The 12,012-nt window shown below is 42.7% G+C and overlaps 1 protein-coding gene across 1 annotated transcript in view; it reads right to left on the bottom strand.

Annotated features, from left to right (window-relative positions):
- trabd2b (TraB domain containing 2B) overlaps positions 1 to 12,012 on the bottom strand; it is a 66,516-nt gene that overhangs the window by 21,097 nt on the left and 33,407 nt on the right. Inside the window, exons 3-4 of the mRNA XM_053430788.1 lie at positions 6,435 to 6,581; positions 685 to 859 (exon numbers count right to left, since the gene is read on the bottom strand). Coding sequence (XP_053286763.1) covers positions 685 to 859; positions 6,435 to 6,581 — 322 coding nt within the window. The remainder of the gene's footprint in view (positions 1 to 684; positions 860 to 6,434; positions 6,582 to 12,012) is intronic.

Below are 12,012 nucleotides of genomic sequence, written 5' to 3'. Positions count from 1 at the left end.
CAACTGTGTTTGAACAGATCTAATTTAATGCATCACGGAAAAAAAAGGCCGGAGTTGCTGTGAAGATGGATTCTCACATTGTTTGACTGTGACGTAGAATGTATATGAAGATAGACTCTGTGTTTACACTTCCTCCTGCTATCAAGAAATGAAGCCAAAATTTCCCTGATATACAAAAACTGTTTACGCATTTTGTGCCAGATTCTGTGCAGTAGCGATCAGGGATGAAGATGCTGTAGCATCAACACTACCGTCCGACCAATTGCAAATCTGAGGATTGATAGTCTCAGCTCTATGTCATGTTTTTAATAAATAATTAAAGATAAAGATACCTTCTTTTTTTTTACTTAATACAGGCTACTTCACTGTGATAAGTACTAAACCTTAAATCACAGAATACATTATTGAGAAAAATGCATTTGCCATATGAGTGACTTTTTATTTTTGTCCGTGTCCAATACATTAACATGGATAAGGTGGGGTCTATAAACTAAACTGCAGCTAGCCACCAGATGGTGATCAAACACTTTGGCTTTGCTTTTGCAGAGATGTCATGTCGTCCATCTTTACATACAGTCTATGGGCCTGGGGTGAGGGGAACCGTGTTCGTACCAAAACATCACAGGTCAGCTGTAAGAACCTATTCCTACAACATCACATTTACAGGATTTCAGATTCCCTTACCTGCACCAAAAGCAAAAAAGTACGTCTTGCTTGGGTTCCTCTGCAGCAGCGCGGACACACGGCGAGCCATTCGCTCGTTGCGTTTGTAGATGAGCTCCTGGCGGAAGTAGCTGTCGATCTGTTGGGCTGTCGTGCGGTCATGATCCGGCAGAGAGCTGTTGATAAAGTGGGGCAGCTGAGAGACAGAGAAAGATAGAGAATATTAGAATTTACCAATACTTTATTTTAATTTACTGAAGCCTACAACATACAAAAAGAGAGCATTTGTAGAAATGTGCCCAAGTGGGTATGAAACCCGGCAACCAAGTGCGATTTGATGTAACAGCTTGACAGTAAATGACCAATGCAAGAGTCGGCTCAACAGTCTGGTATTTGGATTGTAAATGGACTGTAGTTAAGAAACGTTCTAGTCTCATTGACTCTAAGCACTTTGCACTAGAAGCCATATTCACACTTACATTCATTCAGTGCAACTATGTGCTGCATTTTTTCTATTATACACCTTTCACACAATGCAGCAGAGGGCTACTGAATGTACACTGTCTGTGTGTGTGTGTGTGTGTGTGTGTGTGTGTGTTTGTGTGTATTTAAATGTTTTTAATTGCTGTGTAAATTATTAAGAGTCAGACAGTGCATAGCGAGGCCACACTGGCTCAGTTCCACTCTTGGCTGCATCAAGCTGTTAATCTGTGGGGGAGAGCGGGGGTCCGCCGTGTGGTAGCAGGGTAGTCACATCAGGGTCTTAGCTTTTTAACTCAGGAACACACCAAAACACGAATATGTCTCTTGTATTAACATAAATGTAATTTCCTGTTAGGGTATCAGTGTACTTGTATTTGTCATTTTTTGGCTCTTTCTTTCGATGTATTTGCAATAATATGTGAATTGTTGGAGGCAGGTAAAATCCCATTTAAACGATCAGCATGTTCCCCCAGTTCCTGATTTTTTAGCTGCTGTAATAAAGGAGTAATTTCTTAACTAGGGCACTTTCGGGTTGTGATGCCAAAATTATTTTCCACGTTTTATTGAGGGTTGAACTTTTTTGTTATTTAAAAGTTGTAGTCAATTAGCCCCTTTTCAGTCCACTACCTTCAAAGCCCCGGGATGGCAATGTCAGTGTTTTTGTCTGTTAGCTCAAGATCAAGTTGATCTAAATTACCAATGGATAAAAAATGATTGAAAAGTGATGACAATAAAAAAATATAGTTTATAGCAAAAACATTTGATACCACCACCCAAACCACAAATACTTTTCATACATCTCCTTCATCATATAAAATTCATAATCCCTTTCCCTGAAACCAATCTTACAATATTGATTCATGGTGCCATGATCTGCTTGGCTCCTTTTTCCTTTTTTTTTTCATTCATTCATTGTGTGTATTTATACCCTCGTGTTTTCACCATTAGCACGTCGGACTGCTTTCACCTTTATTTGAACTTTTGAGCTGTTATCTGGACCCTGAACCTCTCCTGCCCACTCTCCCACTCATTTGCTTGTTTGGACTTTGGCCTATCTCACCTTCCAGTAAGTCGTGTCCTTTGGTTGTTTTGTTTAACTACTAAAGCTGAACTGGTCTCTTGCAGTTGTTCCCATGTCTTTGGTAGCATCCAGTTTGGATAAAAAAACATCTAACTAGCATCTCTGCTTCTGACCTTGCATGTTAGCTTCCTTTTTTTTTGTCTATTTTGTCCAACCAAGAGGACACAGACATTCTGAGGACACCCATCAAATGAAATGATTGAGGGATTGGTTTCAGAAAAACAATTTTACTTAAAAGTCTGCTTTCTTATGTGTTTGAGTCCATCAAGAAGTGTTTAATCTGGAACTGTGTTTGAGCGTGACAAGAACACACACATGCTCACACACACCAGTGTTCATCTAAAACTTTAGAGTTACACGTTTACACAACAGTAAAACAGCTGTAAATGGTGCATAAATCAGTGTCGGTGTGAGGTATCTGGATGCTGAGTACATGGGGGGGGGGGGGGGGGGGGTGGATTTATTATACCACATGTGAACAAGGTGCTGCTCTCCAGGAGTCATCCACAATCTGTATCTGACACATTTCATTCCCTGCAGCGGTGTTTGAAATGTTCTGATTCAAACCTACACTGGATGTTTCGTTCTGTTGTTTGTGGTGCGGATCAAAGGCAAACTCCAATGTCAGGGGAATAAAAGGAAACCTCTCACGGTTGAGCGGCCTTATGGGTAATGTAGGTGCTGTTGTGATAAGGCAGAATGATAAGAATAAATGGAGACACTATCTGTGGTTGTGCTGCTTCGATGTTGACTCGACAGTGTTGAGTTGAATGTTTAATAGGTGGCAGGCACTTTTACCCTCACATCAGAGCGGTTAGATATTATTAGTGGGCAGGCTGGTGACATTTAGCCAGGAAATATACTGTAGTTGTGGGATTGGTAAACCCAGCTAGGGGATGGTTCAGTTGTCGACTTTGTCATGTTTCCCCTAAAAATGCGTTGTGGCTTGAGATACATAATTACCTCCACCACGGAGGTTATGACTTCATTGCTGTTTGTCTGTAAGCAGGATTACACCATAACTACTGAACCGATGTTTCATTAAAACTAAGAAGAAGGTGGTTATGAGTCAGGGAGGAATCCATTAACTATTGGAGCGGATTCAATGAAGGGGCTGATCAAGGAATATCTTTTCATTTTCTTGAACATTGTGAGAAAGTTTTTTTTTTACATTTTTTTTTCAAGAAATAATGCTGTAGAAAAACCACATACTTGCTGGACTCTATATAGTGGGATATGTAGTGTGTGGACTCTTGGGCTGTGGATACTAAATAAATGTACTAGGTGCCATTCTAGTTTTTTTTTTGGGGGGGGGGGGGGGGGGGGGTGTTCTGCTCTTACAAATTCAAAGGGTTGAGCTTCTTTAATCACAAACCAAATGTTATCTAAAGTCATTTCAAGTGCCGGATCAGAAATCGTTTAAACGACACAAACTACAATGCAAAGTTAAAAATGTTATAGCTGAGAGAAAGAATCCAGATTTTAGCTCGTAGCATGAGGATGCTACCTAATTTTGACTCACATTTGGCTGGTTAATGTTTATTTCCGCACCCGATAGAATCCAAACGGTTTGTGATTATAGAGCAGATAACATCTCACTTAAATGCTTCTAAATACAGCAGCTGTGTGGGAAAAGAGCCCCATGCACGTAGATCTATCTGCTGCCTGGAGCCTCGTATTGTCTGTGTTTCTTCAGCAGCTTAGTCCAGGTTGACAGCTCTTCATCATCAATATGAGTTAAAGAGTGTAAGTGAGGAAGGAGCGCTGCGTCTTTGCTCTAATGAGTGAGGAGTGTTTCGTGACGAGAGGAAAAAAGTGTCCGGTCGCAACGGGGTCAAGGTGGGAGTGGAGCGGTAAATGCAGATAAGTTATCGCAGGAAAGCCCGTAAGCTGCTCTCTATCCCGACCTGCACAGGAAATGTGGAATGACAGCAAGATATTTCCTCCCTTCCTTACTGCCTCTTTGCACTCGTTTACTTAATCATTCTGTCCCGCCAGGAATCTTCTATTCTTTCATTCCCCTCTGATTTGGCTGTTTTCAGTTCATTTTTTTTCTTACCTTCTTTCCCTCCCCCCCCTTTCTTTTGAAATTATATTTTTCTATTTTATTACCACTTCCTTCCTTTTACTTAGCATTTAACCATAGAAACACCAAGGATTTACTTCATGTGAGAACTATGAAAACAGTCGATCATCGAAATAATACAGTCCTGAGCTTAACTTTTAAAAATTAGATTTTAAATCGTGTGCAAGCCATCTGAAGTACACTGACAAAACTGTTTGTATGTAACTTTCCGGCAGTTTTTGGTCTTATATTTTAAATATAATGACTGCTTTTACTTTCTTTCATTTCTATCCATCTTCTTTTTCACTTTGAAGTTGCATCAGTGATGGATTTGGGACCAGATGAGTGTTGAAATACATTATTCTGTATTGCACAATTCTGCCGGGCTGTGTTCTGTGGCCCATCATAGTCCTCGGCCTAATATGATGAAGATGGAGATGGGGGAGCAACCAGGGTTGTGGAATGACTCTGGATTAGATCCTATCTATCAAAAACCACCTGCTCTTTTATGGTCCTGAAACTTCCCTCTCATTCTCTCACACACTCATACCAACTGCAATAGATTACCAGGCTACAGCAGCAAGCACCAGAGTCTGAAATCTGATTGCTCTATATATGTGCTTTGGATGTAAATACGTATATTGTTATGACATGAGGAAAAGCAGCAAAATTGGTATTATTGTATGGATCTATGCAGGAGGCACCTGTTGTCGTAAATGCAGGTTAAACTAACAAGCTCATGATCCCCAGAGAGTAAGAGATGATGGACACAGTCGAAGAGAGAGACAAACGGAGAAAGAAGGGGAAAAGGGAAATATGTGTCTAGTGATGAGGCTTAACAACAGAGCCACGATGACTTTTGAGCAGTGCGTTGTTCACTTGTATGTGTGTGTCTCTGGAACATGCAGTTGAGCGGTGAGTTGATATCATAAGGCGTGCTATGTTTAATGGCACTTCCGGATCATCAAGGGAGGTTGGACACAAACAAGGTCTTCAAGTGACTTCAATTCGAGGTTGGGGATACTGCGTGTGCTGTCTTTACCGCGTGAGTGTTTATAATATATATTGAATGACCTTTCGACAGCAGGGCTGGGTGTGAAGACTGATGAGCAGGCCATCGCAGAAGGAGCGGAGGCTATGTTAGGAAACACAAAGTTAGAGGGGGACATATGGTGTGTTTAGTCCAGAGCTATTAAAGTGTCAGACTATCAAGTAACTTGAGGTCGACAGGGATTAATATGGTAATATGCAGTGTTGTAGAACTGACGTGTGAGCCTAAAACTTTGAGGTGACGATAGCGTAATAGCAGAAGCGGGTACGAGGCGTTTGCCAACTCAAATTGAGGGTCTGACAGATTTGGGTTCTTGAACACCATTACAGATGTTCTTTGGACAGGAGCTGCTAGTAGCTGTTATGTTTATGTGAATATTTTACTGTAATAGATCAACTATTTTGGTCAAGAAAACAAAATGACAAATCCGCTGCAAACCTTTTCTGCCCTTTGTTGAAACAAGAGTTGGGTAAAATAGGTTTGTTGGGTAATGGGAGAGAGTTTCTGATTCATTCATGATATTTGTGCATATATTTGCCTTAATCTGTTATACAAATCTATATTGTTTTATGAATCCACTTATTATCACTTCACACAGAGTGAATGTGTGGTTGTGCAATGGCCCCATCAGGTCAGGATGGGCTGGTAAAAATTATATTTGGGTTTGATCATGATATTGGGTTTTGATCATGACAGCCAATCTTATAGGGGTGAAATGTTAATAGGTTAACTTTTTTTCTAAGTTTAGGACTAAGAGAAATTTGCATTAATGTGGCATCAGAACAAGTTGGGTTATGCTTTGCAAACTGGATGTTGCTGGATTAAGGAAGAATAAGAAATTCCCATGTATAGTCCAGTAGATAAAATGATAAAATGATAAAATGAAGAAAGTCTTCTGTTTAATGTCTCCTGCCAGTTTCCCTGCAAACCTGTTCCTCATCTACTCACCTGACTGCCGTCATGCAGGCTCGGCACATCAATCTCCGCCAGATAATTCCACATTGTACCTCCAGCCCCAAATCGCTTTGTTTAATGGAAATCCCCACATCTTTAAAAAGTTAGGTGATCTAAAATCGAAACGGGACACCAACCTGTGATGTGTCGTGGTTGAAGATGATGGAGCTGAGGTCACCACAGTTGTAGTGTGTGATGAGGTCCTCAGTGGTGAAGGAGCCCTGCAGGCTTCCTGCTCGAACGCCCTCGTGCTGCAGCAGAGTCTGGTTCAAAGCAAACAGCACCTGCAGGGAGAGAGAGAGACGAAAAGTCAGGCGGGGAGCAGTTAGATTGAGCATCCGCAAACTCAATTTTCTCTGCTATGTGCCAAAGAAGAATTTGCTTTGATGGAAGAAATTGTGCAAGCTGTGTTTCTCCTTTTAAAAAACCTAATATGACCTAAATGTACAATGAAATAGTGATGCTGAGTGTTGGAGAAATTAAGCATTTTCATTACTTCAGGATGTTTTCATACACTTTCCATACAGGCTGACTACAGGTAAACCAGACCACAAAAGACATGGCAACACTCCTCAGACTGTTCTGATCGAGGGAGAGAAGAGGGGGGAGTAAGAGAGACAGAAAGAAATTTGAAAATAAGCCTTCTCTCTCTTTCACCAGGACCAGGGTGCCTTAAATTTATGGCGCCCATTAAAATCAAAAGTAAACCCTCTTTAGAGAGAATTTACAGCGTGCAGCCGCCAGCCAGCCCAACGACTGCACAGCTGTCCTAGACACAGGGGGTTAACCTCGCAGCTCCCGCCCTCTGAAATCCCACGCCACTCCTGACTGGCCTGGCAACCGGGGACCAGGTTGTCAATCACCCATAAGCTCTCTTTCAAGAAACGGAGGTGTGTTCGAAGAGGAAATGTGTTTTTCCTTTCAATTTTTATTTCTTTGCTGCGCTACACTAGATTTCACACAGATCCCCTTTGCAGCCAGGGAGACAGGTTGTGTTTGCTTGATTAGGACAAGTGACTCAACTCATCATGTCCTCAAACCACACCAGACTGATCCTTGTCTAAGATCCCAATTACCAAGAAACCTGACTAGCGCATTGGAAAAATACTGCAGAGAGAACGTCAGCATCCTGGCCCCCGATGATTTGTGAAGAAGCTTAAGGCCGATACAGCTGCACGATTGATTGAAGCAGATGTCAAAGGCTTGGTTGTTATTCACGCAATTAAGTTATATTCACGCAATCATAAATGTCTATACTGTGCATATCGAAGGCCTCAACTCCAGGTAACCTTTACGCCGTGATAATCACAACCAAGCACTAAGCTCAACCTTGTGACTCTGTCTCTCTGAGGTCACTGTGTTTGCGAAACAAACGTGAGGCTTTCAGCTTTTAGTGTTTATTCCTATAATGCGAAGTGACAACTGATGAGCTAACATCATATACTCTCATTATCCCCTTTCTGCTCTTAACCCTTCTCTTTCTCCACTTTCACTCGAGAGTCTCCGTCCTCCTCATCTCTCCCTGCACCGGATCCTGAGCCCTTCCTCCAACCAAGAACTTAGTCTGACCTTATTTATTCCTTTAGCATACTTCATCCTGCATATTTTTTTTATTCTACTCTCAGCACCACTTTGCCGCCCTGCCAGAGGCGCATAACCCAGGAATGGGTCTTAATCAAACCTGTTACCGTTTCATTCCTAGAAAAAACACTTCTCTCAGGTCATATCTCCACACCAGACTTCCCAATCCCAGAAGCTCCCCTGCTGGCCCAGTAATGACATTATACCTCATTTCAGCTTCTAGTTCCATCTCACATAAGATTCTTTTATTGCTCTTAACTTCAGGGAATGTCCGGGTGTGATTCCAGGCCCATAGAGGCTTATACCTGCCTGACTAACTGGCTACAGTAGCGCCTTCTGCTTTTGCAGATGCTGATTCTGTGCCAATAATTTGCCACTGCCCCAAGTCCTTGACCCACAGGGCTCTCTGCCACGTCTCGAGGGCTTTTCCAAGAGAAACACCAGGGCAGGCTGCATGGGCAGAGTCAAGGTCCGGAGTTGGCAGAGCACACACACCTGTGAGGCATCTTGTCATGCAGCCAGCTACAGTAATTTCCCCTTACCATGGCCAAATGCACCAGAAGCAACAGACGGGAGGCTGAGGGCATTGACAAAACAGCAAGTCCTCATATTTTTTTGTCTAAATAATCAAATTTTAAGGTGACATGTATGTGTATGGGAACGAAAGTAATAGTTTTTAGAGGCATGGGGTCCAGGTATTGCTCATGTTGTGGGGACCTAAGTCTATTTACACCTCACATTGTAGGGACTTTTTTTCATTATAGGCTCAAAAAGCAAGTTTCCATAACGCATATCAAGTAATAAGTATTGTAAAAGTTAGAGTAACTCTCCAGGAAATCAATGTAGCTCAATGTAATGCCCTCTGAAGTCATGGAGATGTATGTGTGTGTGTGTGCATGCATGTGTGCATGTATGTGTGTGTGTGTGTGTGTGTGTGTGTGTGTATGTATGTGTGTGTGTGTGTGTGTGTGTGTGTGTGTGTGTGTGTGTGTGTGTGTGTGTGTGTGTGTGTGTGGTTTTGCTGTTGGGGGAGTCGCTATTTCAATATTGTCCATCTCCCTGGGATAGAACATCACTGCAGCTGTAACCATGGCACCTGAGTTTGTGTTGAGCTGAATGAGTGCACATGCCAATCAATGTGAGAGAGGGAGAGGGGGGGGGGGGGGGACAGGGGGGATGGAGGAAAAACATTCCCAGTGTGAGGACCCGCATGTATATGCATAAGTGTAAATATGTATGTGTGCATGCACTCATGCTGACTGACAGAGGGAGTGTTCTCATGCTGAAGAGGTCCACTCACTCTGACAGACTGGATTTGTTTCAGCTAGGCCTTTTTCGAAGTAACTAACATTGACTCTGTTCGCCACATGCTTTACCACCACAGGTCTCTCCTTGCTCTTTTTCACCAGCCTCATCTAATACAGGCGTGAGAAACAGCAATTTCAATTAAATAAAAGCTTTATAAGAACAAAGCTGGAAGGAGCGGAGCACACGGATGGTCCTGGAACCTGCGAGCAGAGCACAGCACTCCAAAAATTCATTAGTGAGCGTTGGAAAGAAAACAGAAAGAGGGGGTCAGGCTGGAGGGGGGAAGGGAGGGGGGGACGGGGGACATGAAAAACATTTTAAAGAATCAGACATCTTTTATGTTTCATAGGGAAAATGTAATTTATCAACATGTGTGTGCTTTTGCAGCAATTGACCTTGAAGTGTGTTAAAATCCTGGCTCCTAGCGAGCGACAGCGTTGGCTTGTTTGAAGGTTTTACAGGTCTGAGGCATATAATGAGAAGGTGCCGATGACAAGGTGCTGGAACAGAGAGAGCTCACTCTTGATGACTACATCACTCCCCTATTCCTCCTCCAGTCTAAATCAGAGAATGCGAGTGATGGATGGAGCTAAAGAGCTTCAGGCTGGGATACAACAGGAGGAAGTGTCAAACTGTGGAGGCCAAACGTTGAACCCTGCAGGAGAATATCTAATACCCAGGATTACCGTTAACGTGACAGCTAAAAGTCAGTGAAAGAGACGGAAAGAAAGCAAAGATATAATCGACATTAGCCGTTAATACACGGATCAGGAAAAACTAAATGCTGTCATATGCATGTCCTGTCTGCTTCAATCTTTCACTGTCAACTTTCCCACAGCAACCCTTTCAATTTCTCCAGCCATTACTCACTTCTTCTATCTCCGCTCTGGCGAAACAATGAGACACTATTCCACTTTTCCTGCAAACTCGCAAAGAAAGAGGAAAGAAAGGGAGCTGCAGTGGTACGGGGAGGACGGAGAACAGAGAACAAACGCCAGAGAGGTGAAAGTGTGAGAAAATGGTATGAGACAAATAAAGCCTTGTTCTCTTTGAGAGGAGCATGTGTTGTACAGATGGAGATTCTTCAGATTTTGTGAGGTGGAGAGTTTGAGTTTAGGTGTATGGGTATAAGCAGACAGGTGAAGGAAACCCCGGTGGTGTCTGCCAGCGTCGGGCAGGAGAACTGAAGTTTTGTACCGATGCACATTTCCCCTCTTTTTTCCCCTGCTCTACTGCATTTCTCTGTTAGTCTGCCCATGCGTTTTTCCTATGTCTTTCCTTCTCCATTTATGTCCCTGTAAATTAGGAAAGCAACTACTGTGTCTTCAGTTAACCATTTTATTATTTTCATCCTTATGCGTTTCAGCCAAACAGTTTTCCATCGTTTGTCATCACATTAGCCGTTGGATCCAGACCCCTTAAAATGAAACTTTAACATCAGAACATATCCTGTTATTTCATCATTTCATTACAATCCTTATAAATAAATAAAAGTATAAGCAGCAGAACATATTGTTCATCTTCTTATTCTGTCTTATCTGATCCCTGGTTCCCATTGGGAAAACCACAACTTTACTGCGCTCAACAGGTTGTTTTACTGCTAAAGGGACTGAATTTCTCATGGTCTCTAACAATATGGGGTAAGAGAAAGTGCTGTTATCCTCGTTACTTCGCTTTTAAAAAAACAAGCACATATGGAAGAGAGATAAGAGAGACGTATTCCAGCATTATCTTTGTGGCAGAAAGCAGCAGGGTTTATGGGAAATGTGGTGTCAATTTAAAAAAAAGTACAGATTAAATAAGAGCTATCAATCACTGAAAACATGGTGCTGTGTTTATGGCGTTCACAGCAAGACCTATTAAAAACAGTGCTGCACTGATTTAGCATTGAAGTCTTATAACACTGTCGGAGAAAAACAGATTCAGCACAACCAGGCACATGCATTACCCACAATGCACTATGGCCGCTGGCATTTCAGTCCATGATTCACGCGTGTTATGCTACGAGCAACTAATCTAGCCTGTTGCCTTGTAGCCAATAGTTCAAGCACAACAATTCTAGGGCGTAAGGGAAAGACTTTTTGAGGACATATTTTGGGAGGTGGAAAGAAACTAAAGGCGTACAGGATGTTACATGAACATGAACAGCTGCTTTCTGCCTTTTTTTTTTTAAAGGAAGGTAACGCATACACGGTTTTAGGGGAGTACTGCAGGTCAAAGTACAGTTAAACTCTACCCCAACCCACGCAAAAAATAGCCAAAGTTTTATTTGCCCCTTGCTCGCGTAAATTGCGAGTACACAGGAAGCGAACATTCGCCACAGCTACATTTGCGTATATGTGACCATGCATGAGGCACATTTTCAAAACCTCCTCCACCATTGACTTGTTTGTTGTTGTGAGACCATCTCAGGCCACTCAGAGCTGCCCTCTAGTGGATATACTGCCTAAAAACCATGAAAATGTGAAAAAGGCATGGACGTATATGGGCAGTGACAATGGGAAGTTGTGTTCCCCTCGACTGGACTCGTCTCCCTGAAAGCCACTTGAGTTTCATCGCCTGGGAAAGAGAAGAACTAGACCCCTGACCCAGGACACGCACTGCTGGGCTCCACTGGGCCCAGCCAGCTTCCCCCATGGGCTCCAGCTACAGACGGCGAGAGGAGACTGGGTTCACAGCACCCCGGGGTGACCAACGGGAAGGATGTAGGGAGTTGAAATAACATCCAAGGCAACCCAGGAATAGGAGCAGTGCGATAGATCTCATCCCTGTTCCGCACAGAGCGACGTCCAAGAAAGGGTGGATACCAATTTGTGTGAGAGCACT

This window comes from Pleuronectes platessa, chromosome 9, assembly GCF_947347685.1.
Source record: "Pleuronectes platessa chromosome 9, fPlePla1.1, whole genome shotgun sequence".
NCBI lineage: Eukaryota > Metazoa > Chordata > Actinopteri > Pleuronectiformes > Pleuronectidae > Pleuronectes > Pleuronectes platessa.
The sequence above is the reverse complement of the archived record's forward strand: the minus strand, read 5'-3'. Positions and strand labels throughout refer to the sequence as shown.